The 27,923-nt window shown below is 48.6% G+C and overlaps 2 protein-coding genes and 1 long non-coding RNA gene across 7 annotated transcripts; 1 reads left to right on the plus strand and 2 right to left on the minus strand.

Moving 5' to 3' along the window:
• Positions 1-1,014: 1,014 nt before the first annotated feature.
• LOC123583387 lies at positions 1,015-24,310 on the minus strand. Its single transcript, XR_006704843.1, has 3 exons — positions 23,065-24,310; positions 15,397-15,406; positions 1,015-1,025 (listed from the first exon to the last, which is right to left on the minus strand). It is a non-coding gene; the product is annotated as an uncharacterized LOC123583387 (long non-coding RNA).
• REM2 (RRAD and GEM like GTPase 2) lies at positions 2,191-6,625 on the plus strand. Its single transcript, XM_045450372.1, has 5 exons — positions 2,191-2,372; positions 3,610-3,951; positions 4,193-4,266; positions 4,994-5,201; positions 5,558-6,625. Exons 1-5 carry the CDS (start codon positions 2,270-2,272, stop codon positions 5,851-5,853), a joined length of 1,023 nt encoding a protein of 340 aa, XP_045306328.1. The 5' UTR covers positions 2,191-2,269; the 3' UTR covers positions 5,854-6,625.
• Positions 16,108-27,792, minus strand: RBM23 (RNA binding motif protein 23). 5 transcript variants are annotated; one of them, XM_045450358.1, is made up of 14 exons: positions 27,554-27,792; positions 22,740-22,815; positions 22,048-22,163; positions 21,520-21,567; positions 21,214-21,387; positions 20,907-20,960; positions 20,637-20,754; positions 20,390-20,542; positions 20,168-20,305; positions 19,493-19,558; positions 17,775-17,970; positions 17,564-17,683; positions 17,384-17,468; positions 16,108-17,287 (listed from the first exon to the last, which is right to left on the minus strand). In XM_045450358.1, exons 2-14 carry the CDS (start codon positions 22,803-22,805, stop codon positions 17,284-17,286), a joined length of 1,338 nt encoding a protein of 445 aa, XP_045306314.1. In that variant the 5' UTR covers positions 22,806-22,815; positions 27,554-27,792; the 3' UTR covers positions 16,108-17,283. The 5 variants fall into 5 exon arrangements, with proteins under 5 accessions (XP_045306314.1, XP_045306316.1, XP_045306317.1 ...); XM_045450360.1 differs by having other exon boundaries at positions 17,811-17,970; positions 27,554-27,753; XM_045450361.1 differs by lacking the exon at positions 21,520-21,567 and having other exon boundaries at positions 27,554-27,752.
• Positions 27,793-27,923: the final 131 nt, after the last annotated feature.

A 27,923-nucleotide genomic window follows, 5' to 3' on the forward strand; every position in this document is an offset into this window, starting at 1 on the left:
GGGAGCACCAGATAGTTGGGCAGCCTGCTGAGTGCCAGATCCTTTTTCATGTGTAGTGAGCCCTCAAAACAAGGCTGTGCCATGGGCATCATAATCCCAATTCACAGGTTTGGAAGCAGTTTCAGAGGAATTAGGAGACTAGCCCAGTCTCTACACAGAGGCAGATTTAAACCTGGATTGGTTCAGTTCCAAATTTCACCCTTGCTCCACTATTCCACAGACTCTCCCATGGAGGAGAGCCAACATTTCTCAGGTTATTCCCTCCTCCACTTCTTACTAGTGGGATAAGAGAGATAGTGGTTCAAGATAAAACCCAGCTGGCTCCTGTGACCCAAAGTACAGTCAATGGTCATGGTCAATAATCCTTCCTGGGGTCTGCAGCCCCCGTCTCACTCTTATATGGTATCATAGAAATTAATCCAACCACCTAAGTGGGTTTTCCAGATATATGAAGCTCACCCCTTTACAATATAAAACTTTTAAAACTCATTTTGGAAGGAAATCATTCTAAACAGTCTTCAGCACATCTGCAATAGAACACAAATTTTTCCAGATGGCTGAGGATCATTCATAGAAACCAATGGCTTCTCTATAACAATGTTTTCAGAAGCTGTAACAGTGTCAGGGAAGCTGTTCGCCTTTTTGCCAAAATACTCTTAGATGACTTTTTAAATGCTTATGACACCTTTAAAGTGTTTTGTGGTGTTGTTGCCCTTGCTACTGGGTGATCAGGGGTCACTTGCTACTCTAATGTTCTGTAATTTCCTGTAATGAGTATAGGAACACATAGACACATACTGAAATTGTAAATAAGGACAAGGGAAGCTGTGATTGAAGCCTGGAGAGTCTATCCAATGAGTAAAGTATGTAAGTACTGTAGTTGCTCAGGGGTCCCGTCTGCTCCCCCTAGACCCCAAACGTTGCCCCGTAGTTCATCTCCGGTCAGTGAAGTGTTACTGCACATTAGTCCATGATTACTATTTGTCTCTTCCATTGGAGGAGTCCCCTGAAGATTACAATACAGACTGTTCCAAATAATAGAAGACAGTTGGAATATTTAAGACAAAGAAGGCAGCAAGGCAGATGAAAAACAGTCTTTGGCGTTGGAAGAACCAGGGTGGGAATCCTGGTGTCCCCATTTTCCAGCTGATGACTGATTTGGGGACAGGCTACCCCACTACCACTCTAAGCCTTCAGGTCATGAGAATGACAGGAGATAATGCAGGAAGCTGCTTCACACAGCACCTGGCAAACATGGGGTGAGGAGGAGCCAGAAAATCAGAAGGTATGTTCGGGTGCTTGCAGCGTCGGGAAGAAAGATAAGAGCTAATCTGAAGGGAAAGGGCCTTTCCACACGAAAAAGGATCTGGCACTCAGGGAAAAGGAAGCTGGCAGAAAAGGAGCAGTAAAGGAGAGGTGCCATGCTGGCTTCCCACAAAGACGCAGACATCATCGTGTAGCCCAGGAGGCCTGGTGGTGCCCTGGAGAGTGTGGAGAGGGGGCTGGCACTTGGGACTGGGAACTTCTAGAGGGCTAAGCTCAACCTGTGTACTAACACCAGGTTGGTGGGCCTGGCAGGGAGGGAGAGAAGGGGAGCCCACATGGTTCGCATCCACCTAAACGTAGTGACAGAATGAAGCTGCCCAAACAAGGCAGCAATCTCCCCTTCCTTAGAGCCCCCATCTGCCTAGGGGCCCAGCGGAGAAGTGGCTACTCTGGTGTGTCTTAACCCAGAAGGGGTGGTATGGGAAAGGAGAGGGTGATGGGGAAGCTTGGTGCCAGGGTGACCGGTGTCTTTTGGTTTCTGCCTCCAGGCCCTCCATTTAGCCACTGAGCAGCCACTCTGAGCTGGACACTGGGCTGGGAGGCTGAGAGTACACAAATGACGCACAGTCCTGGTTCCTGGACTCCCAGTCCCTGGGTCCTTGCCTCTGGCCATCCTCCACTCCCTTACCCACTGACCCCTCAGCCCACTTCTCTGAACGCCTGTCTCTTTTGCTCCTCTGACTCCAGTCTGTTCAGGTCTTAGCCAGACTCCGCAGTGTGTGTGCTCCCAGAGGGAAGCCACACAAAGGAAGGGGGGGGTGGGCAGAAAGGAGGGAATCCCGCTGACATCACTGCTCATTAGCATGTGTGACCTCATCAGGGGGCGGGACAACTTCCCCAGGTGTTGGGGGGGGGAATAGGGGTGGTATTTAAGGGAAAAGCTGACAGTGCTGCTGAGTGAGGGAGCGGGGACTGCAAGCGGCTGGGCTGCACACGCACACGGATGCACACGGACCTCGACACGGACATGGACACAGACACAGAAACCACAGCACTCTGCCCCTCCGGCAGCCACCAGGCCTCCCCCCCCGGGACGCCCATACCAGGTGAGGGCTGAGCTGGGCAGGTTTCCAGCAGAAACCACGGGGGGTGGGAGCTGAAGCTCTGGTGGGGAGGTCAGAACTGGCGGCCGACGGAGCTTGAACCCAAACAGCAACTCGGGAAGTGGAGAAGCCTCCCACTCACACCAGGACTGAGGCTGGGCTGGGCTGGGGGCTGCGGAGTGCTGCCTAAACACCCCCACCCCCCATCACTCCGGGGCTTCGCTGGGGAAACTGGTGCTTAGCCCCTAGGTCAGCCTCATTCCCATGAGGCTGGGATGGGCAGGAGGGATGGGGGAAAGGAAAGGGGCAGCCCACAAGCCTGGGAATCACAGGCTGGGGGCTACCCTGGGGACCTGTTGTAAGGGTTTCACTGGCTCGAGGAGGCCCTGGCTGCCAGCCAAGTATTGATCCTGGGCTATTTCCAGCCTCTCTCCATCCCCCTTTGTTGTGTCTGTCGTTCTTCCTCCAGTTACCCTGACCCATGCATTGTCACTCTCCCTCTCGCTCATTCTCCCGCTCTCTCGCTCTCTCCCTCCCTCCCTCTACCTCACCATGAACACAAGATTCTCTGGAACTCACGGGAAGGTCAGAGATGCAGAAGGGTTCTCACACACAGCCATGTACCACGAGTGCTCACTTAGAGGGCCATTTGAAGAAGCGAAGAGGGGGCAATTCTCACACACCGTGGAGGGGGACCCAATGCATACATCGTAATGAGCAAAGGCCCTTCCCTGGGCATAGGCTCCCCACAAAGTTTTTGACTCTACCAGTACCCACCCCCCAGAACCTGGGCAGCAGCTTCAGCTTCTCATCCCCTGTGCCCCTCCCCAGTGTGGGGACAACCAGTGCGGAAGCAGTGGAAGGCAGGGCCTCTTGGTGGAAACAGGGGCAGCCCTCAGGGCCAGAGGCCTAGTCTGGGGGTGTGCCTGTGTGTCAGTGTGAAGAGTGAGTGGGTGTGCGAGCCTGCGCACAGGTGCCTCCCCTGCATGGGGCATGTTTTAAACAGGTTGTGGCTGGAACCACACTGGCTAAGCCTTCAGCTCAGCTCCTCAGAGCCCCACCAGTTCAGGCTTCTGAGGGAATTCAGTGTAAGAAGTCAGACCAAAGATTCTCAGCTCCTTCTGGGGCATGGTCATCAGCTGGGCCTCTGAAGCCAGAGCAGCCAGGATTGAGCCCTCTGCAGATGGCCAGGCATACCTTCACTCATAGCTTCTTTCTCTTTGCCTACCCCCCACCTCAGAAACAGATGCCACACTGCTGAAGAAGCCAGAGAAGCTGTTGGCAGGGTTGGACCGGGGTGGGCCACCATCGGCCCCAGGGGCACCCAGACGAAGAGGCAGTATGCCTGTTCCCTACAAGCACCAGCTGCGGCGTGCCCAAGCTATAGATGAACTTGACTGGCCACCTCAAGCCTCATCCTCTGGCTCCTCTGACTCCTTGGGCTCGGGGGAGGCAGCCCCCACCGAACAAGATGGCATCTTCAAGGTCATGCTGGTAGGGGAGAGCGGCGTCGGCAAGAGCACCCTAGCAGGCACTTTCGGCGGTCTCCAGGGAGATAGTGCTCATGAGCCAGAGAACCCAGGTATTTGGAGGGGAAACCCTGAAAGGGTCAAAGGCACCGGCAGACCCCTAGTCAGGGATGCAAGAGGCATGAGCAGCCCCCAGAGGCCAAAACCTAAGAGAAGTTACTTCAATGCTTTCAGTGGCAACCTCCCTGGAGGGGGTCCCTGGTGCTGGGATCTGAGGCGTCCCTGGTTACCAGGTCTCATGAGTGTTGGGGAGCCTCCTGATGGGCTCTATTCCCTGTCCTTATTTCCCAACAGAGGATACCTATGAAAGACGCATCATGGTGGATAAGGAGGAAGTGACTCTAATTGTTTATGACATCTGGGAACAGGTAAGAACTAAGACAGGGCTGTAAGCAGGCAATGAAACCTAGGAGACCTGGGGAGGGGCAAAGTCTGGCTGAAGGCGGGTGGCTCTGTAGGCCCTGGTTTTAATATGTACTGGACATATGACCTTTCATATGTGTCATCCAGAGAGCAAAGGCCCACATCAATTGTGCATACCATGGCACTGAGAGCCGCTGTCTTTCCAGGATCTTCTGACCCTGAGGAAAGTTAGGATCTGAATTTGACAAACCCTGAAGCTGCAAGCCAGGCTACACACCCTGAAATTGACCCCATCCATACGTGTTTCAGCCTGGAAGAGTCTTACCTGACAGGACAAGAGCTCAGGGCTCTGGAATATCAGGGAAGGGAAATAAGTGAGGATTTATGAATATTTGGACAAAAATGGTTACCACATAGAAATGAGAGGCCAGATTACATACAGCTGAAGAGCATTCATTTTTAAGTTAAGAGCTTAAGCATATGAAAGTAGGATGGGCTACCCTAGCCTAGGACCCTATCTCCCCAATTCTCCCATGCGGGGCTCACATTACAAACTACTTTCTCCTCCACAACACACTCTAGGGATGGAGATTATGCCATTAACTAGCTCTGCTGTCCTAAGCAGGTGGCTTCTCCCTCACATCCAGATTCCTCATCCTTGAGATGTAGGTGGGGAACAGGTTCTCCCATGCCTCCAGCCCTGACATCCCACCACTCTCTGCCCACATGCAGGGGGATGCAGGGGGCTGGCTGCGGGACCACTGCCTTCAGACCGGGGATGCCTTTCTCATCGTCTTCTCAGTCACCGACCGACGAAGCTTCTCCAAAGTTCCAGAGACGCTACTTCGGCTCCGGGCTGAGAGGCCCCACCACGACCTCCCTGTCATCCTTGTTGGAAACAAGAGCGACCTAGCCCGCTCGCGGGAGGTCTCACTGGAGGGTGAGTATCCTGGACCTAATTAACACTTGCAATCTCAGGGGAGATTCCAAGTGACCTCTTCTCCACAAGGCCCTTCTACCCTTCCAGGACAGGCTAAGGGCAAACTCCCAATACCCATGTCTAGCGCCGGAGAACCCCTTCTCTTCACTCCTCACCTCTTTGCCAAGGCCCCTTTATCTCCTTCCCTCGCACCACCAAGACCCTCCACCTGATCCCTGCCTGTTCTCAGTTGCAAGAGATTCACCTGCCAGGACCCCTTTGTACTGCACAGCGGGCATCTCCCCAGGCCCACCCTTGCCTGGCCCCGCCCAGGCCCAGTGTAGCCCGCGGGCTCCTCAACCTGTCCCTTCCTGCAGAGGGCCGCCACCTGGCAGGGACACTGAGCTGCAAGCACATCGAGACGTCGGCGGCGCTGCACCACAACACGCGGGAGCTCTTCGAGGGCGCGGTGCGCCAGATCCGGCTGCGGCGGGGCCGGAGCCGTGCCGGGGGCCCGCGGCCCGAGTGGGGCAGCCCCGACGGCCCCGCGCCGCCCGCGCGCCGCGAGAGCCTCACCAAGAAGGCCAAGCGCTTCCTTGCCAACCTGGTGCCGCGCAACGCCAAGTTCTTCAAGCAGCGCTCCAGGTCGTGTCACGACCTCTCCGTGCTCTGAGCCGCGGTCGTCATGGCCACCGCGGTCGCCATGGTCACCGCGCCCTCAGCTCACCCCTTCACCCCGCCCCTCCCCCGTCCGGCTTCCTTTGTGAAGACCGTCTAGTAAACCAAAAAGTCCGAGGGCGCGCGGGTGTGGCCGCGGGGGGCGGGCCCCCTGCCCCCAGCCCCTGGTGGGCGTCGCCCCCAGCCCTGCCACCACGCGTGCCCTGGCTACCTCCCCGCCCAAGAGCGCCTAGAAGGCGAGGACGCAGACCTGCGGGCGGGCGCGCTGCGGTCGGCGGGCGAGGCGGCTTCTGGCGGGCAGGAGGGGATATAGTTCAGTGAGCTACTTTGACTTTTATTAAGTCGCGCTTGACCACCTCTCCTGTAAAGAGACCCTAAAAGTGAGAACTGGAAAGGTGCTTGGTAGACCTCTTTACAGTTCTCTGCGCGAACACGCCTCATCTTTAAGACATCATTAAAGGTAAAAACACTGGAGACGCTTCTTTGAGACTTTTCCCAAAACGTGCTGGCTCTTATCTGCTGCACTTGTCCACTTTGCCTTTAAGAAGTTCTTAAAGGCAAAGGCCTGGAAGTGCCATTTTTCAGAATCGATTCTGTGATTTACCACTACATCACGGCACTTCCCTTTTAAGGTTATTAAGGGTAAGGTTTGGACAGACTCTTGCCTTCAGATGCCATTGATAAGAGCTGAGCAGGCAGCACCCTGGGCCCAGGAGGCCCCAGCAAAAGAGCCACCCTTCCCTTTTCAATAAAGAACTTTTCTACTACATTTGCTCATTTTGACTCTGTTCTCAAAAGCCCTGCAGAAGGGATAGATGTAGATGGAAACTGTTAGAGACAAAACTTAGGCCCAGAGGAGCAAAGAACCTAAACCTACCTCTACAGAGGCTTCAGAACTGACTCAGTCTTGGTTGTAGTCCGTAACAAGGAGCCACAGGCCCTTAGAGATCGCTGGGTCCAACTTGTCGCTTTGTAGATGAGCAGACAACCCTGGAGAGGAGCAAGGAAATACTAGAAGTAATTTAGTGACTTAGTGACACAATGGGACCAGGTCCATAGACTCTAGACCTCATCTCCTTACACGACCTTATTCTGCAGAGTAAGCTGGAGGCTACATTTAGCACCTAGAGCTATACAGAGCTTTGTCCTGGGCTGGTTTAAGGTGGGGCCCACATCCACCAGAGAGGCCCATCAGCTGGGGCATGATGGGGACGGCCTGCACCTCCCCTGGCAGGCCTCCACCCTCCCAACTGTCACCTGCAAAGCCCGTGTGAGAACTGAAGCTGTCAGTGTCTCCCCCTGGGGACGCCCACGTCTTCTGCTGCCTGAGCCACGAGTTTGAACAAAGAGAGCAGAGGCAGCAGCTCTCCCCTCACCCCAGACATGCAGTATAGCTCCCTGAGTACCTGAGGGCCAGGCCTCCACTCCACCCCACTCAGGTTCCCAGAGCTTGATGGAGGAGGGATGAGGTGTCTCCCGAGTCCTTGTAGCTGGTGGGAAGGAGCCAAGGGGACCAGTTCAGCATCAGTGGTTATGAGATGGTAATATGAATAATGATATTATCCTAAGGACTTTATTAATTTTTCTCTGTTAATTCTTTAAGGACCATATAAGGTGTTACTACTTCTCATACTGTAGAAGAAACAGTTTAAGTAACTTGCCTGAGGTCAGTAATCAACAGAGCAGGGATCCCACTCATGTCTGCTTGATACTGAATTTTATCTAGCTTTGCATTGGAGGTTCCCGCTCCAGTAAGGATGAGGGGAAGAAGAAGAAGGTCACTAGAAGAAGTGTAAGCGACACGATGGCCGGGGCCATGGGCACTGGCTGTGGTGAAAAGGCCAGAGAAGTTACATGGCTATGGGGGAATAGGCCAGGAAACTCTAGGGACTGTGAACAGAGGCACTTCAAAATGTAAAATGCGTAAAAACACACCGGGCCCATTAAAAGACAGATGGCTGGGTTGAAACCTCAGGGACATTAAGGGGAGGGGGTAAGAGATGAGCACGGAGTAGAAGGTTTGGAACCCTACTTTTAAGTACCTTAAATGGCAGGCAAAGGAGTTTGTGCCCAAGCCTGCAGGCAGTGAGTCACCACAGGTCTTTGGGTATGGAAGTGACATGAGCAGGATGGTCCTTGGGCGGAGGAGGCTGGGAGAGGTGCATGGACTGGGGCAGCAAAGATAAGGCCTGAGAAGCTGAGTTTAGCGGGCAATTAACTTTACATATTGGAAGGTGATGAAGTACTGACCATAGGGAGAAGGCAGTGGGAAAGGAGAGGCACTACGGGTGTGAGTCAGGACTGCGATGACTGGGTACAGGCGGGAGTCTTAGGTGGTGGGTGAGGAACTGGGAGTTAGAGGGCAGAGGAGGACATGGGTAAATGGATCCATTTTGGAGACTCTTGAGTTTGCAATGCTAGAATATCCATATGGGGTTTCGGCAGCTCTCCAAAGATCTGGGTCTGAAATTCAGAACAAGTTAGGGCAAGAGATACAGAAATGAGAATAATTCCCATAAAGATGGTAGTAGAGGGGCGCCTGGGTGGCTCGGTCGGTTAAGTGTCCCACTTCCTTCCACTCAGGTCATGATCCTGTGGTTCACTGGTTCCAGCCCTGTGTCGGGCTCTGTGCTGACAGCTCAGAGCCTGGAACCTGCTTCAGATTGTGTCTTCCTCTGTCTCTCTCTGCCCTTCCCCTGCTCATGCTCTCTCTCTCTCTCAAAAATAATTAAAATAAAAACATTATTTAAAAATTTTTAAAAACATTTTATTAAAAAAAAGATGGCAGCAGAGGAGCCAGAGGAAAGGATGAGCAGCAGTCACACGGCACCCCGTGCTCAGTAGAATGTGTTGCTATTGCGGTCTTGAAAATCTTTGAGCAAGGAGCCCTGCATTTTAATTTTGCCCCAGACCCCACAAATCATGCTAAGGGAGGTACAAAGGGAGAGGATACAATACTGGCTGGGATCCTTGCCTCAAATCACACATGGGCTTTAGGGGCTGTGATTCTTGTGAAGTGGGACAATTCATGTGCCCATGCAGTCATGCACTTGAGAATAGTGTGCATAGATTTCATAGATTGCCAAAGGGGTCTGTGACCCAACAAATGACAAACCAGGATGTTACTGATTGCTGCCGGGGAGGGCAGTTGGGTGGGGGCAAGACAGGTGTAGGAAGTGTACTTTTCATCGTGTGCCCTTTTTGTTCCTTTTGAATGTTTAACTATGGCGTATATCACCTGTTCAAAAACTAAATAAAATAATGTAAAACAAAACACAGTCTTGATGTTCTAGAGAAAGAAGGACCAAAGCAGACGAAGAAGGTGGAGATGTAGCCACCACAGAGGCAGGCCGTGGAAGGACTAGAATTGTGCAGGTAGTGGCCAGTGCCAAGGAAGGAGGCCTTTTTTTTTTTTTCAAAGTAAACTCTATGCCTAGCGCCGGGGGGTCAGACTCACAACCCTGAGAGCAACAGTAGCATACTTTACCAACTAAGCCAGCCAGGCACCCCAAGAGGAGATTTTTGTTTTTTTTTTAAACATTTCTTTATTTTTGAGAGACAGAGCAAGACAGAGTATGAGCAGGGAAGAGGCAGAGGAGGGGGGGGTACACAGAATCTGAAGCAGGCTCCAGGCTCTAAGCTGTCAGCACAGAGCCTGAGCAGGGTTCGAACTCACTCACGAGACTGATAGATCATGACCCAAGTCAAAGTCAGACACTTAACCCACTGAACCACCCAGGTGCCCTAGGAGGAGGGCTTTTAAAGGAAGACTACCACCAATGGTCAAATGTGGCCAAAGGGGCAGATAGGGAAAAAGGTCCAGTGCCTTTCACGTGGCTGAAGCTGAAAATATGCATATTGAAGATGATGGTGGTGGCGGCAGGGCCTCCCCCAGGGGGGGGACTGCACGCGCCACAGGCTTCCCTCCCCCTAACTCAGCCAGTCCCATCAGCCCAACCCATCTGTGCGTTCCCTCCAGACGCCTACAGGGACGAGCTCAGAACAGACGGAAGCTGAAGCCACGCTCCCGTCAGACTTGGAAAGTGGGGTCTTCTGCGAGAGCCAGGCCATTCTTCTACCTCCCTCTGATCAAGGCATAGTGCCAGGCTGCTGGTCTGGGCCGCTGTGAGAGACCAGCAAAGGACCCTGGGGCCTGAGCTGCTTGTGCCAGGTAAGGTCTTCTCTGCCCTCATGCTCCTCTTAACCACTGCGATCTTGTCTCTGCTCCTTTACGAGCTGGCCCCTGCGACCCCCGCGATTTCTGGCCCACAAGGCCTCCTCACTGGCTGAGAGCATGAGCTGTGTGTGCTCTGCTCTGAGGGGCCAGAGGTGAGGCCTGCCCTGCATCTTGGAAAGCATCTCTCTGCTCTGGGCCTCTGCTCAGAGTTGGGCCTTTGTGCCCTGTTGCATCTAACCCTTTCTAGAGAGACTGGGCAGGGTCTCTCCTCTCCTAAACTGTTTTTTAATGTTTTATTTATTTTTGAGACAGAGACATAGCATGAGCAGGGGGGGGGGGCAGAGAGAGGAGACACAGAATCTGAAGCAGGCTCTAGGTTCCAAGCTGTGAACACAGAGCCTGACATGGGGTTGAACCCACGAACCACAAGATCATGACCTGAGCCGAAGTAGGACGCTTAACTGACCAAGCCACCCAGGCGCCCCTTTCGTCTTCTAAAAGGCTGCCAGTCGTGGAAGAGCATTTCACAAGTCTTCTGGGTTAAACCCTCATTCCCAGAAAGTCCACCCATACATATACATCTTTTTATTCATCTAGCATAATTCTATCCACATCAGTCTAAGTCAATTTTTCCTAGACTTTCATCCACAAATACTTGTTGTTCCCCTCAAGTGCTGCCATAGGCCAGTCACTGTGCTGGACCTTATGGGAAAAACGAATACAGGTGACACTATCCCTGCCCTCAGGGAGCTTACAAATGAGCTGGAGAGATGGGACAAGGTGGTAATAGCACTACCAGGGCCAACAACAGCAAACTGTACCACATTCTGACTATCTGAGGGCTATGTCCTGAGCTCTAAGAATTCTGAATGGAAGAAACAGAATTTAAAGACAGATTTTAGGAGCTGGGCCTTAAAGGATATATGTAAGCTGTGGATAGATGGGGGAAAGAAGAAAAAACTCCCTGTGGTGAAACTACATGAGCAAATGCACAGGAAACACAGACATGGTGGGCAGCCCGCCATGTGAGATAAATACCCTTCCTGTAAGAAGGCAGCCAAATTTGGGTGGATGGTACAGCCAAGTTGTCAAGGGACCCCAAAACCAATAAGCAGCATCTTGCTGCTTAGTACTTTATCATCTTGGTGGCTCTCTGATGGATATGCTCAAGGTCCCTTTTAATCTTTTTTTTTTTTTAGGTAATCTCTACCTCTAATGTGGGGCTAGAACTCATAACCCCGAGATTAAGGGTCGCACACTCCACCAGCCCAACCCATCTTTGGGCCAGCCAGGTGCCCCTCATCTGTATGTAGCTTGATGCCATGCTCCATGGCTTGGTCACCTTGCAGACTCAAGATGCAAATACAGACTCAATGTGGGCCTTGCAAACATTTTAATTAGCACTTAATCCCATGATTTTCTGGATGGAGGACACCACTCTCAACGTCTTTGCCTTTCTGAACCTCAGCTCTCCCAACTGTAAAATGAAGATAACATTACCTACCTTGTAGAATAGTCATAAGGACTAAATACAAATCCAAGTATCTTTGTAATTTGTCAAACATTATACAAATGAGCTGTGGAAGTAATGCTTTTTACAACCTGTGTCCAGGTCCCTTATTCAGGCATCCAGACAGCTTGCTAACCTCTCAAGCAGAGCAGCACCCTGGAGATACAAATTTAAGGTGTGCCTGGCTGGCTTGGTCAGTGGAACGTGCGACTCTTGATCTTGAGGTTGTGGGTTTGAGTCCCACCCTGGGTGTAGAGATTGCTTAAAAAGATAAATAAAAAAGTATTTAAGTTGCAGTCCACAAAGTCCAACTTGCCTCCCATAGGACTCACAGGTAACCCCCTGTGAGTTGTGTTGTTTTGAAGAGGATGGGGAAGGAGGGGGGTGATTGGCAACCAAAGCCTCAGTGATGGTATTATACTGCCTAGTGTTCCATTGTTTGTTCAGGTTATAATGTCTTTAGGCAGAGTACCTGTGCTGATTTAAAACATTTATCTGAAAGGAAATTGTCCGAGTTCTGGAGACCAGTGATGGCAGGTGCTACAGGAGCACCTGCGGAAGGTCAGGAGGGAGGCTAAGCAAAGGGCTGTAGCAGACACCACTAGGATTTTCCCCGGCCAGACAAAGCAAAGGGCACTAGGTACCCTGAAGGTACCTGAGGGGGTGGGGAGGGAGAGAATCACATTGATTTTTCAAAGCCGTCTCGCTCTGATTTATAGTTTCAGGCATAAAAAGAGATTGAGCCAGTGGGACTGGTTTTTCTGAAAACTAAGCTGCTTGTGACCCAGGACCTAGGGAGCTTGGGACTTTAGTCCAGGAACAATTGAGACTTACTTTCACCATTGCCTCACCTTCACTTCTCTCCCTGCATATATTAAGCATTCTCTGAGGTTGGAAGATGAGGTCAGGTAGAGAGTCAAGTGTGTAGGCATCCAGAGGAATGGGGATAGTGATGGCAGTAGCTATGACAAGTAGTAATGACAAGCTATCAAGTTCTAAGCCCTCAACACAATCATTTCATTGCATCCTCACAATGTCCCTGAGACAGGTACTATTGTCATCATTTCCCTTTTACAGAAGGGGAGTCGAGGTTAGAGAAGTGATGAACATCCAAGTTTATTCAGCTGGTTTGTGACAGAAGAGCTATCTGAACCATGTGGTATTGCCCCAGAGGGTGACCATTCTGCTACAGGGTGGAGGTCTCCTGACTTGGTTGGGCCCAACCCAGTTCAGAAAAGGCTAATTTTCAGCACCACCCATTCTAAACAAGTAGGCTTCATGATGCCTGAAAGCTGACTGAAGTTCTCTTCCTTTCGGGGACATTGGCTAGTTTGACAAGTCTCTGATTTCCAAGGTCATTGCTTCTCCTTTCTGCAATCTAGCACTGACTGGCTCCTTTCCAGTCTTCAGGGCCCTCATCCATCTACCATTGCCCTAAAAAATAACTGCTTAATGGCTCTCCAGTAACTGCAGCCAACTCCTTAAGGGCTCTTGAGAGGAGATCATCTGGGAAAGCAAACAGAACTCATCCAACTTTTAAAAGTGAGCTATGATCAGCTCTTTCCTTGCCTCCACCTTCCCGTATGATCTAAACTGGTTGGTCTGCTTCACCTCTCAGAGCTCTCTCAACCAAGAGCACACTGAGCACATCAGTTCTGGATATAAATCTAAGAGTTGGGAGAGAAGAGAAGGAATGTTTGAAGCCAGAAGGTTCAGACACAGTTGTGAGACCAGAATTTCTTTCCTGGATCCAGCTCACGACTATTGACTTCACCTGGTTGCCATGGAAACATCAGTCTCTGTTGGATGGGAAGCAGCATTTTTGACAGAAAGCATCACAGGCTACCATGGTAACACCAAAAAGAGTAAAGCTGCTTTCTCTCTTGGAGGGTGAGAAATGAATGAAGGAGGAGGCCAGGATGGACATTGGAAAGCTTAGCTCTGACTTGAACAGAGGGGAAATTAATTCAAGACATCTAATATGTGCGAAGGAAAGCAATAGTGAAAAAGACACGTCGATGCCTTGTCTCATTGGGCTATCACCATCTACTAGTAGAGTTTACACAGAACTGTAAATAAAGACAGAATGAGACTTCTAATGGGACAAAGAATACTGAAAAGGGAAACCAACTAGCAAAGCTTCAGAGTCTTAATGGACAGGATTTTAACCAGCAGGAGAGGAGCAAAAAGAGAACAAGATGAGCAGACGTGGAAGAGGAAAAGTTCAGGACATACTGAGAACTCTGGGTACAGAGACAGGAAAAGTGACTCCAAGGCCTTGGCTTCCACAAGAGGCAGGCTGAGATTAGGATCCAGGAATGTGAAGCTAGACTGCCTGGATTGGAATCCCAAACTCACTTGTGTAATCGCAGGGCAGGTTACTTACCCTTTGGGTAGCCTCTTCCTTGTTCACAAAGATGATAAAAGAGTTTGCCTCAGAGGTCACTGTAAGGTTGAAGCAACTCTATACATACGAAGTGATTAGAACAATGCCTAACCCACAACGACGGGACAACCCTGCACCGATGTTAACAGTCATCATTATACCCCCTCCTACTTTCCGAAGCCAGGACAGCCTTTTCTCCCTGTCTAAATATTACTTCCGGATTCTCACCAGACCCCTTCCTTAACAGAGAAAGGAGAGGCTGCCGTTGACCATCTCCCTTCAAGGTGTAAACTTATTTTCCTTCTGCATAAGCACCAGGACTAAAGGTTCAAAGGGTAAACACCTGCTTCCTCTGGTAGCTCATATCGGGGGTTGTTGGAACCTAAGAAGGAAGTAGGCAGAAACCCAATTTCAAGAACACAGAAGTTTAGAGAACAGGGAGGAAAACATCACTGCCTTAGAAAAGGCAGAAGCATGGGCTAGAAGCCAAATGTCAGGTGAACATCTGTTTAGAACTGAGGACAGTTGGGAAATTCTATGCTAGTAGAGGATCCGGGTCAGTCTCTCCTCTACCTTCGCCCCAGGTGCCATGCCCAGACAAGAGAGGTTGAAGGTTTCTTTTACCTTAGGCTGGGCACAGAGGCTGTTTGCTGCCCCCTCCTCTCTACTCCAACCACCTCCAATGCAGGCATGAGTAACAAGAAGGCACTGAGTCACATGCAGTGACTCCAGCTGTCACCCACTAGATGCTGTCACCTTATATGGATTAAGACTAGAGTAGCTGTCTTAGATGTTTCCTCACTTCCAACACGCTCTCTCCCCCAACAAGAGGCTGTATGAGGAACTAAGAAGGGTGGCAGGAACCAAAGTGCAGAAAGACCAAAGGAGGCAAGGATGGGAATATAAGGAAACCAAGCAGAGATAGACACCCATCTGAGGAGGGCAGGGAGGCAAAGCCTGTGGGTATTTATGGTTTGGAAGAGTTCAAAACTGCCATCAGGCGGCCCAGTCCATAGCCTCAGGATGACTAACAAAAATGGTCCACACTGTACTTTTCAGGATGCATTAGCAGCCAAATCAATAACTACAGGGGGACTGGGCCACAGCCAGCTGCTACCTAAAAACAATGTATCCTCTGTCCTATCCCCCGGGCCAAGAGAGCAAATTAGAACAGGAAAGGGTGGAGGTGGTGGCAAAGGCAACCGTAGCAGCAAATGAGGCTGCACCAGCCTATACAGCCATACCACCCTGAACACACCCCATCTTGGCTGATCTCAGCAGGTAAGCAGAGTCGGGCCTGGTCAGTACTTGGGATAGGAGGAATCAAGACCTACTAGTCCTGGGTCCCAGTGGCCTTTTATACCACAAGCAGGCACCAAGTACTTAATACTTCAGTGTGAAAAGCAACCCCAGAAGCTAGTATCACCAAAAACTGTTCACTCTGGTTAGAAGTCTGAGAGCTGACAAATTAAAACCTAACAGCAATTATCCATATTTTTAGCATGACAATACAGTCTTAACATTCTGTTGCCATAGAGACCAGAAGAGAATGGGGGAGTCCCACAGAGCTCTGCCCCTGAACCTCAGACCTTCTTCTCTAGGCTGGTCCCTAACTGGTGAGCCAGGTTCTAGCAGGCCCCTTGTCACGTATCTTACAAAGCCAGCAGAGAAAAGAAATGTGCATCCCCTTCCTCAGGGCGATTCCTGGGATACTCAGCTTTCTGGAATTCACTGGTCCTAGCCTGTGTTATCTCAAGCAGAGCCATATATGGAAACCAAGACTTGAGGGGACTGACCAAGGAATAGCAGATTTAAGGCCTGGGGAGCCCTGATGTAAGACCCCCAAGCCCCTTTGGATACCAGACTGGGATTTCCATTACAAAGAGGGCCAAAAGCGGGCACAGAGGCTAATGGTAAAACTGGTAAGCTAAGGCTTCCCTGGTACTTAAGCTGCTCAAGATCTCGAACACCTCTAGCCACTTGAGGAACAGAATGTGCTACTGTCACACTGCCATCTGGTGGAAAGACAAGATCTGTCCCTTAGACGCAGAGACAGCCTTGGGAAGTGTGTCCAGTGGGTAAGGTAGGTTTGGAAATAGTTAAGATGAAGACAAACGGAGGAGACAATGGGGCTAAAGGTGTAATGCAGATACAGACTGGGAACTCCATCCAGGCGTGTGCCCTTTGTCCATTTTAATTTCTAAAGAACGTTAGATAAAACAAAATTAAAGGGAAAAAACAGAAAGGCATTACAAATGTTTTATATCCTAGAACCATTCACGGTTTTGGCTCATGAAAAGTTATTAACATAAGACAGGTACACCAACTGACTGAGACCACACACACATGGGCAGCAGCCGCCACGACAGTGGAGCTTGCCTTTTATACAAAGTTTATACGTATGTGTATGTGTATACGTGTACACATACACACACACACACACACACACACACACACAAATTTTATGTACACAGACACAAGGGTATAAAATCCAGTGAGAAGGGCTCACATGTGCCCAGGTAGGGGACAGGAGCAGCTTTAACAGCTGGGGTTGAGCCCATGGTAGAGGTACATGGGAAGTGGTAAAGAATAGCAGCCTCCTCTCCATCCTCCCACCCTGGGCCACAGGAAAGACCTGGGAGGAAGGAAAACTATACAGAGGAAGATGGAACCTACTAGAGAAGTACCCCACCTTTCACTCAACTCCTGAATGCCCCTAAGACATCCAAAATGCCTGGCAGGACAGATGACTCCCATACTTCCCAGTAAGAGGCTGAGCCCACAGTAGCAGTTCTGGCCTCAAGCTGAGACCCAAGGAAGGCTTCACAATGTTCATGTCCATGCCATCTTCCAGGGCCTGTGCAGCAGCAAGCCAGCACTTTCAAGGTTCACCTTCCAAACTGCAAAGTCCTCTTGGACTAGAGGTCTTCAAGGGTTTTCCTCAACAGATTGTAGGGTAAAAGTACAGGAAAAGGAGAGAGGTTAGTTCCCTCAGTTAATGCCCTACGGCCTTCCCAACGGGGGAGGAATCGAGGAATCACTAAGAGCTGGTCGGAGAGAGCAATGAAGGTCATCCCGGGAGATGACACACACAGAAAAACAGGTGTTCAACATAGGTGCAGATTCTGTCCTCTTCGACTACTGGCTTTGCTCAGCAGAGTCCATTCCCGATGGGGCCCTGGGCAGGAGCTCTTCTTGGAGTCTAAAGGTGGCCCCAATTCCCACAGAGTCAACATCCACGCCCTCAGGATAGCTTGGTCCACAAAATGGAGAGAAGGGGCCATGGAAGGGTAGACGTGGAAAAGGGAGTGGCACCCAGAGGCACAGGGAGGCAGTGTACTGAGCCACTGATTTACCTATGGCAAGGAGAAGAGGTAAATAGGAAACCAAAGGAAAGAAAATTACCAAAGACATGGCACTTGCCACCATGAATACCAGACCCTGAGACTCACATGGTCTGAGGGGTAAAGAGGCTGGAAAGCTGGAAGCACTGGGAGGCGAATGCTTGGGAGGCGAGGTTCAGGGCTGGACTCAGAGCTGCAAAAAGAGAGGCACAATGAGTTGGTGAGCACATAGCATTCCTTCTTTCCAGGCCCCAACCCAATTCCTCCCTTTCCCAAGTTTAAGTCTACCAGTCAGGGCCGCAGGGTTCAGGGCCCCCAAGGGAACTGTCCCATTCAGTTGCAAGGCAGCAGCAGCCTGGGCGGCAGCAGCAGCAGCAGCTGTGGTAGTAGGCAGCTGCATTCCAGAGCCTAAAAGGGAAAGAAAAGGTGGGGTTAAGTCCCAACCTCCGATCTAAAATTCAACCCCATGTTCTTCACTCTGCAGAGAAACTCTCTCCACCTTCTGCCAATTTGGCCATGAGCTGCAAACGTCCACCTGCTGATCCCAGATCCAGCTCCTGGTCCCCATCCGGAAAAGTGATGTCTGTGCCACCATCCAGTCGCTCGGTCACATGACCAACTCTCATAGGTCGACCAGCAAGCTCAAAGCCATTCAGCTGTTCCAGGGCTCGCCGAGCACACTCGGAGTCTGAGAACTACAAGAAACCCAGGCCATATCAGTCACTTCCCGGACACAGACATGCTTTCAAAACCCCACTACTATTCCCTAGTCTCGCTATCCCAGGAAAACTGCATGCTCACCGTGGCACAAACTTTTCTGTCACAGGGAATGTGACCTAAGGTCCCCATCCTCCCAAAATGGGGTAAAAAGGACCTTTTCCAACTGACTAAATGGCAATCACTTCAATCTTCCAGCTACACTAAAAACCTAACAATACAAAAAAAAAAAAAAAAAAAAAAATCTATTACCCATAGAATGCCTACCCTGACAGACTGTTTCACAAATGACCAGATAAAATGGAAGTAAGACAGGCTAAGGGGCCCAAACTCCTGGACTTTTATTTTATCTCAGCCCTTTGGACTAGTCAGTTTCAATTCTCACTCAAGAAAAAGGAATCTGGAACTCCAGAGTTCAGTCGCAGGGGGGAGCGCACCCTGGCGTGGAGAGCAAGACTGCACCCCACCCCTACGCCTACACCAGTGCTGTCGATCAGAGGGCTCCACTCCCCAGTCCCTTTCATCAGCGTCACCAGAGCTGCCTAGTGTAGAAAAGATTCCAGTCTGCTATTTAAGTGTCATGGGTATTGATCAAAAAGGCAGCAGCGCAAGGGCAAAAAGGCCTCACCAACACTTTTCTGCAACTGAGTCACACAAAGTGTTAGAAGAGGTACTTGCCACCATGAATACCAGAGCTGGCTTTGTTTATTCTGGTTGCACCTGCCCTAGGGCCTGGAACATTGGTACTGACAATTCCTAGGCAGGTGGTGTAGGTGGCTTGCCTTTACTGGATACTTCTGAGGTGAGCAATACTTCACCTGTGCAGAACACAACCTAACTCTCCTCTGCCCTGCAGGCAACTGTGGGGGGTGTATGCTTTCTGGACTAAACCCAGGAAATATCAGCTTCTATGAGACTCTGTGGCTGGCAGCCAGTCTTCAGCCTGGAGTCACACAGGGCTGGAAGAACCAGTTATGGGAACTGGAAGTAATTTTGTGACAGTGTCAGGAAAAGGTAAGACACAGCCCCACTATTCTCCCTATAGCCGTCTTTAAACATAAAGATATTTCTCAGTGGAGAAACTCCTTCAAATGGGATAGTGCCAGAAAAAAATATAAATCTCTATTCCCACTATCATGAAAACACCAATTCCATGAAGCATGTCTACAAAAGCCCATATCTAACCTCCCTCATGCCCCCAACCTTTTAGCTGCTGCCTGAAATCATTACTATTACCCAAAAAGCAAGTTGCAGCACCAGGGAAGCTGGTTGAACTCCTGGACACCCCCATGCCAGGGCCACTGACAGAGTGTGGGAGCAAAGCCAAGATCTCAAGCAATGCACTCATCTCAAGGGGAGGAAGGCTAGTCCAAGCTTCAGGCACCAGGGCTTATGAGTCATTTAGACAGTTCCTAAAGGAGGAGGAGGAGGCTGAGCTGCAGAATCAGACAAGTGGACAAACCCACGCTGAAATTCAAAACTTCAAGACCAGAAACTTACCGTAATGAAACCATAACCTTTAGAACGGCCTGTATCTGAATCCTTCATCAGGACAATATTATCAATCTGTAAAAGAGGCGGAAATTATTAACAATCTTTGGGCCAACCCCCACCTTTGAGCTTTCCTATCTGACTGTTCACACTACCTCTAACCTTCCAGCCAATCGATTTCAACTCTCCCAAATCTTTTCTTTTTTTGAAGCTTATTTATTTTGAGAGAGAGTGCATGCATACACTCAAGCGGGGAAAAGGTAGAGAAAGAGGGGGAGAGAATCCCAAGCAGGCTCACTGATAGCACAGAGCCCAACGACACAGGGCTCAATCTCACGAACTGTGAGTTCATGATCTGAGCAGAGATCAAGAGTCAGACTCTTAACCGACTGAGCCACGCAGGGGCCCCCAAATTTTTAAAGAAGAGACAAATGCCATCTCTTTCCAAACCACCTCTCCTGACCAACCTTACTTAATCTGCACCCCATTATTTGATTTCACGGTGCCTGACTGACCTGTTTACTGAGCACTATGAAGACAAAGATGGAGCCTAACTTTCCCAGTGTGGACCTACATGCCCGTTCGATGGATGCAGTGCCTTAATCGTGGTCAGAATAAAGAGGTACACTCACCCTCCCCACTTTTTCCAATTCCCTTCAGAGGTTTCCATCACTTTCTACTCACTTTGCCAAAGGGCTCAAAGATACCCCGGAGCATGTCCTCAGTGATATTGAAGTGCAGGGAGCCCACATAGAGGCGCATTGGTCCACCACTACCCTTCTGCAGGTTGTTGGCCATGGCTGCCAGTCGGTTTTTCTCAGCCTAGGCAAGGAGGAAATGACGGGTCACATCCCATACCTCCTACCTTCAACCCATCTTCTTGTGTCAGGTTTTCAGCCTGCTCACCTGTGAGGCCTGGACAATGATAGGCACTCCAAGCAGCCGCTGCCCAGTCAGCCCAATGGCCAGTGGCACAGACTGGATCTCACAGAATTCTACGTAGGCGATGCCCTTAGAACGACGGGAATTCCGATCTGAGATGATCCGGACGTCACGAACCTATCCAGGGCAAGAAGGAAATCCTGAGTTGGGCATAAGGGAGGATGGACAGAAAATAGGCCACATGGACGAAAACTAAGGGAGGGAAGGTTACCTTGCCGACAGCAGAGAAAAAATCCTCCAGGTCTCGAGGTCGAATGCGGGCAGCTAACTGCATACAGAAAACCGTGCGGGCATCACGCTCCTCGGGACTCAGATTATCAATTGGTTCCCTAAAGAACAAGTACAATTTGTTGAGACACCTGCTCTGATACACAGTCCTTGTTTTCTAGCTACACTCAAGCACTACAAGTTCCTGTATTCCAGCTCAAACGGCTTTTTATTCACACCTCACAATCCCTGGGAAAGCTCGTTATCCACTCACCTGACCGGGCTCTTCTCTCTGAAATGAGGACTCTTACTGTGCGCATACCTACGCCTATGGAACAGAGAACAACAAACGGAAAATCGTGTCATTCAATGTCATTCGCACTAGTCCAATGCTCAGTCTTCTAACACGAGAAAACCAGATTCCAGCACTTCACCTCACAGGAATTCTCAACACCACCCCTCCAATAACAAGGTCTCCTGCCCATCACATCAGGTTGTAAGCATCCCCAGGCAGGAAGCACAGCACACTGGTTTTACCCAGACTACAACACAAAGGCCATCAGATTGGTGAGAGGTGTTACCCAGTGGCAAGTGGCGGGCTCCTATAACGCACACGATCCTCACGCCGCCGGTCCCGACTGCGTGACTCACTACTGTGCCGACGGTCCCAGCTCCGGCTGCGGTGGCGACGCTGCCGCTCTCGACTTCGGCTCCGAGTGCTTCTCCGCCTGTGCCGGTCCCGATCTCGACTGCGACTATAGGTGGAAGGCACTACTGAGTTTGTTGAAGGACAAACCAACCTCTTCTGGCCTTTGATGGAGAGCTTTCCCTGGTATCTTTCCACTTATAGCAATCCTCAAAATCCAAAAGTCCCCACAATTACTTACCTGCGCTTTCTATCCCTGCTTTTACTAGGGCTCCGACTCCTCTTTTTCCTGGGAAAGAGGGGATAACTTATTGAGAACGTTTTATTCTCTCCCCCCAAGGACAAGAAACAAAAGAAAGGCCAGGGTGGAACGGCAGTAAAAGACCAAAGTGCCCAAGATGACCTGGCAGGAGTTCACAGTAACCGTGCAACACGAGCTTGCACACAGCCCTGGATGTTGTCAGGCATCTGGAGTGGCCGTTTCCCCCCCAAAGCCAGGCCAAAGCTGCTGTCTCCAAATCAGGGGTCCTCTTGCTGTTTTATTCAATTAAAATATACTGATGCTAGAACAAATCCACAGATCTAGGCAGGAATGTGAAGACTAGAAGAACATCAAACCAAGTCACCGTTATTCTCAGGACCCAGTGGAGCCATCACTAAAAGTCAGCAGTCTTCTAAGCAACCATCTCCCTGTTCTGGCTGTTTCTCTCATGGACATGGTTGCTTCCTTTCCCCCAGCTGCCAGCCCATTTCTCCACACCACACTCACTTGCTTGCCTCCCCACTGGCACTGCTCCCACTGGTACCACTGCCACTGTTGCTGTTGCTGCTGGCGTTGGTGTTGCTGGGGCCATCTTTTTGAACTTCTTTCCTTTGCTGATCATCCTAAAGGGTTAGCCAGGAAAAACATCACAAGGTAAAAGGTGGCAACACACACATTCCACTGGGCAACAAAAGAACAAAAGTGGACAGAGATTTGATTATGAAATCAAAGCTCACAATTATCTAGTCAGTTTCTGGGCACCCGATCTCCTAACAAAAGGAATAAAATAGGAAGAGAGAAAATCAAAAAGAGATCAGAGTGACAGATTTTGTCAAAACTTTAGCTACCCAACATTGGTTCCACTGACATCTATTTCCCAGGAGAGTGAGAAATTATTTAGGTTTGAGATACACTGACTTTCTAGTGTGTCACTGAGAGCTTTGAGCAAAGTACTAATTCCTAGCACATTATGCCCTGCCCAAACCTCTCCCCCACACCCCCAGCTTTGGAAGCCTCTCTGCCAGCATGTCTTTGAATATGAGAGCTGGAGAGCGGGGTGTGCTAAAAGACTATGACTTTTACGAATAGCCACAACACATAATAAGCAGGAAAAAAGGATTCACAAAATGCTGAAACTGATGACCTAGAACTGCTGCTTCTTACTAACCCAATTCTAGGAGTGAAGTGGGGAGTATTACCTCTTCTTTTTTATAGGGAGCCTCCAGCATGGCTTCAATCACTATATCAAAGTCATCGGACGCCATCGTAGCAGATCTGAGGAGAAGACACGGATACGTGAGAAACTCGTATTTTTCCTCCCCTTCTGGCACCCCACATTCCCTTCCTTCTCCAAGAAACAGACTTCAGAATACACAGTTCTGTTTCTTGAATTCCAAAGGGATCTTCCTGGCTGTTTCTTACTCTAGGTTTATTTTTGTACATTATAAACCTTAACTAGTTCAGCTCTGTGGCTCAGAAAAGCTCAAGGGTTGAGAAGGAAACTTTCAATAGGTAGGAAGAAACTACAATACGGACCCTGTCCTGTGAAAACAAAGTGTTGGTATTCAAAATTACTATTCATTTTACAGTAGACGCTAGGCCTCCATTCTACAGTTCCAAAATTCTGTATATATAACTGGCTTACACGTCAATCACAGAAACAGACAAACGTTTCCAATAAAAAGGTAAAAGTGAAAGAGTACAAATCAGGAACAAGACAAAACAACACCAGAATGCAGATCTGCCCTAAGCTCTTTTCCCCACATACCCCACTCAAACATCAATAATTAGGCAACTCATCAGTAAGCATCTCACGTACAACAGCAACTAGAATTCAGGTAACTCAGAAAGATTATGATTAAGACGGGCTTAACCAATTCCACTTTGAAGCCTGTCTAGGTAGGCAGGGTAAGACTTCCTGCCTCCCCCGAGCTTTCACACCTAGCAATCATCCTTCCCAAGACTGTCTACCACAGGCCTGTCAAATTAAAAAACAAACAAACAAAATCCAGAAGATATCAAATAAAATCAGTAGGCTAAATTATTAAAAAAAAAAATACTGGTCTGGAATTATCATTATATAGAACATGGATGAATTCCAAAATAATTATGCTGAGTGAAAGAAATAAGACCAGATAAAGTATATACCATATGCTTCCATTTATATAAAATTCTAGGAAATGCAAACTAACTTGTACTGGCAGAAAGCAGATGAGTGGTTGCCTAGGGATGGACGAGGTGGGCAGGAGAAAGGAAGAAAGAATTATAAAAGGGCAGAGGAAACTTTTGGGGGTGTTGGTTTCATGGGTGTTTAAACATCAAATTGTACACTTTAATGCGTACAGTTTTATTTTAGGTCAATTATATCTCAGTAAATCTGACAAAAAAAAAAAAAAAACCCTCCAACTAATCTGAAGAATTTCTGTACAAGGAAGCTAATCATAACCAGACTTTCCATATCCCCAAGAGCTTTGTCCTCTTTAAAGGAGCTAATGCATTATCCAATGATGCTGTCCTTGTTGCCCTCAAAGCCCACAGCCTATTTTGATAACTTAACAATGAGTATAAACATACTAATATAAACTAAGTGATGCAAAAATAAAATTAATCGTTCCATTTGTCATTTACAGTACCTGATATTGCTAGGCACTGAACTAAGCTTGTTTCAGAAACAAGATTCTTGGAAAGAGCAAAACAATAAAATAAAAATTACTTGGAGCCATGGGCACCTGGGTGGCTCAGTCTGTTAAGCGTATGACTCTTGGTTTCAACTCAGGTCATGATCTTGAGGTTTGTAAGTTCAAGAGCCACATCAGGATCTGTGCCAAGAGTGCAGAGTCTGCTTGGGATTCTCTCTCTCTCCCTCTCTCCCAAAAATAAATAAACTTTGGGGCGCCTGGGTGGCTCAGTCGGGTGAGCATCTGACTTCAGCCTAGGTCATAATCTCATGATTCATGAATTCGAGCCCTGCGACTAGCTCTGTGCTGACAGCTCGGAGCCTGGAGCGTGTTTTGGATTCTGTGTCTCCCTCTCTGCCCCTTCCGTTCTTATGCCCTGTTTCTCTCTGTCTCTCAATAATAAACATTTAAAAAAATTTTTTAAATAAACTTAAAAAAAAAGTTAAAAAAAGAAAAAAATTACTTGGAGACAAATTTAAGACTTAAAATGGAATTCAAATCAAGATTAAATAGCTGTGTCTAAAAACCGGTGAACTCAACTGCTTACTATAAGTAACATCATTTGTTTAACAACCAAAGGTAATACATGTCACAGGCAGCTGTCAGAACCAATGCACAATGAAAAAAACTGAGGTTTTATGAACTGCCAAGAGCCACAAAGCTCAAATGGAAGAGCTGACTCTTGATTAAGGTCCCCTGACTCTAAGTCTAATGTCTTATCAAGTCGATCAAATTACCTCTCTCTCCTGTACTTTATAACTTAACTTTAAAGATTTTTCTAATTTTATTTTTTATTTTTTAAAATTTATATCCAAATGAGCATTTAGTGCAACAATGATTTGAGGAGTAGATTCCTTAGTGCCCCTTACCCATTTAGCCCATCCCCCCTCCCACAACCCCTCCAGTAACCCTCAGTTTGTTCTCCATACTTGTGAGTCTCTTCTGTTTTGTCCCCCTCCCTGTTTTTAGATTATTTTTGTTTCCCTTCCTTTATGTTCATCTGTTTTGTCTCTTAAAGTCCTCATATGAGTGAAGTCATATGATTTTTGTCTTTTTCTGACTAATTTCACTTTGCACAATACCCTCTAGTTCCAGCCACATAGTTGCAAATGGCAAGATTTCATTCTTTTTGATTGCCAAGTAATACTCCATTGTATATATATACCACATTTTCTTTACCCATTCATCCATCGATGGACATTTGGGCTCTTTCCATACTTTGGCTACTGTTGATAGTGTGCTATAAACATGGGGGTGCATGTGTCCCTTCAAAAGATCACACCTGTATCCCGTGGATAAATGCCTAGTAGTGCAATTGCTGGGTCATTAGGTAGTTCTATTTTTAGTTTTTTGAGGAACCTCCATGCTGTTTTCCAGAACTTTAAAGATTTTATAAAGAAGAGTACACAGCATACTAATATGTCTAATTAATTAATTTATTTATTTATTATTTGGGGGGTTTAAAAATTTTTTTTAATATTTATTTCTGAGAGAGAGAAAGAGACAGTACAAGCCAGGGAGGGGCAGAGAGAGAAGAGACACAGAATCTGAAGCAGGCTCCAGGCTCTGAGCTGTTAGCACAGAGTCTGATGTGGGGCTCCAACTCACAAGCTGTGAGATCATGACTTGAGTCGAAGTCAGATGCTTAACTGACTGAGCCACCCAGATGTCCCTAAGATTTTCATTTTTAAGTAATCCCTACGTCTAACATGGTGCTCAAACTTACAACCCTGAGTTCAAGAGTCACACTCTACAGACTGAGCCAGCCAGGTACCCCAAGATGTCTAGTTTTAAATACATACTCATCTGAAGAATGATTGTTCTGACAGGTTTATCAAAAGAATTACTCCCCTCAGTCACACCTTATTATGTGTCTTCTAGGTATGAGGCAGCATATACTTCAAAATATTAGGAACCTGGCTAATTTTAATACATACTATTTGGCCTATTGTGGAAAAATGGTTCTTTAAAGGTTTTGATGTTCTGTTTCTTCCAGTCATTTTGGCTGCCAGGTCTATACAAGTTCTCTAGGTGTCATACAGCTCCTCTTTATATTTTTACAATCTTTTTCCTCCCCAAATGAAATGCTTTGGATTTCAGTAATTGCTCTCTGTTGACTGCTAGTACAGAGTAGGAATTACTTAAACGCACAAAAACTTTCACTTAAGTCCACAAACGAACCACCACCTATCAAGTAAAGTTTTCACTCAGGTACTCAGAAATGAATGAATGCCTTTAAGCAAAGATACACACAACACCAGCACATTTTGAAGTGAAATGTCACTAGGTTTGGTGCATCTTTTCAGATATCCTAGAAGCAGTAAAGTCCCAAACACCATGCATTTTCACACTGGGAGTTTCCAAACTCTTCCCATGTCCCAAATTATGGGTCAAAGTCCATTCAATCCCATGCATTAAGACACTGTAAGAGCCTTAGTCCATCCCAGCTCCAAAAACTGCATTAAGGGCGGGCCCACAATCAGGCAAGTCTCCGGGCTCTATCAACGCACAGTCAAGACCCAAACAAGCACTTAACTTAGGCCCCACTGCTTAAGGACAAAAGAGAGTGAAAAACCACTGTCAGCTCAGTTCAGGCAAAATTCACCACATGCTCAGTCCCAAAGGGTGATCACCTCCTGGGTCCACCGTCACAGAGCTGGACACAAACACCTCCAAACTGAAGACAGCTTAATTAAGAACAGGAGCAGTAAGATAAAAAACATTCCCCATGCTGCACCAAGGCTACACTTCAAAAAATGGTCCTTACTATAAGCAACCGACTGGCATGGTCTCTGCGAGGGCCAGTGTCCCATGCTAAAAACCTCTTATGAAGCCTCACTATCCTCCGGTACAGCCACGGAATGTGTGGTTAAAAAAAGAGGGAAAGCCCCGAGGCGACAGAGTGAACACGAGTCTTCCAGAGACTGAAGACTGAGGAAGAAATCTCAGTTCCCTAGCCTCTCTCGGAGTGGTAGCACTAAGAGCTGAAACCCGAACCTGCGAGCTCTGTCAGACCGCCCCGGTATGGACGACCCTAAACGTCAGGGCAGAGGGAACCTGGAAAGATATCAGTCATTGGGATCCTTAAGACAGCACCTTCACCATTAAGAGAGATACCCACGAGACTGCCGATCCCTAAATCCATGCCAGCGGGCTACATTTAGGTAGCGAACACTTCCAAATCAAAGTAAACAATATTTCTTTGTTTGTTTTTAAAAGTTTGCCTAACTCTGCTCTTGACGCCATTTTCTGCCTGTGACGTCAGGGGGAGGCGCTGTGCGGCGACGTCACGCATAGGTGACGTCGCGGAGGGACCGGGTTTCGGGGTTTCTCACCAGTTCCGGGTCCCCGCAGGGGGCCCCGGTTTCCTCCGTTCCTTTGGGTGTGTTGGGGGCGCGAAGCAGGGCTATTTTCCAGAGTCTCAGCAGTAAAAGCAGCACTGCAGTCGGAGCTTCTCCTATTCCCGCAAAATGGCGGCACCTCCGCTGTCTTCCAGAACTTTCCCCAATCTGCGCAGGCGCCGAAACATTTAGGCGGTGGAACTAATCTCACTGGTTTCGCGGCAACAGTCCAAAGTCTAAATTTTCATTGGCCAAAACCCTAAGCATGGGTGGAGCCAAACTCAAATGTTTCTTAGCAACCATCAAGTTCCCATTGATTGGCTAACCTCTCCCAGACACGGGAAAGTGGAAGCGTCCTACGGCG

The sequence above is a fragment of the Leopardus geoffroyi genome, chromosome B3 (genome assembly GCF_018350155.1).
Source record: "Leopardus geoffroyi isolate Oge1 chromosome B3, O.geoffroyi_Oge1_pat1.0, whole genome shotgun sequence".
Lineage (NCBI taxonomy): Eukaryota > Metazoa > Chordata > Mammalia > Carnivora > Felidae > Leopardus > Leopardus geoffroyi.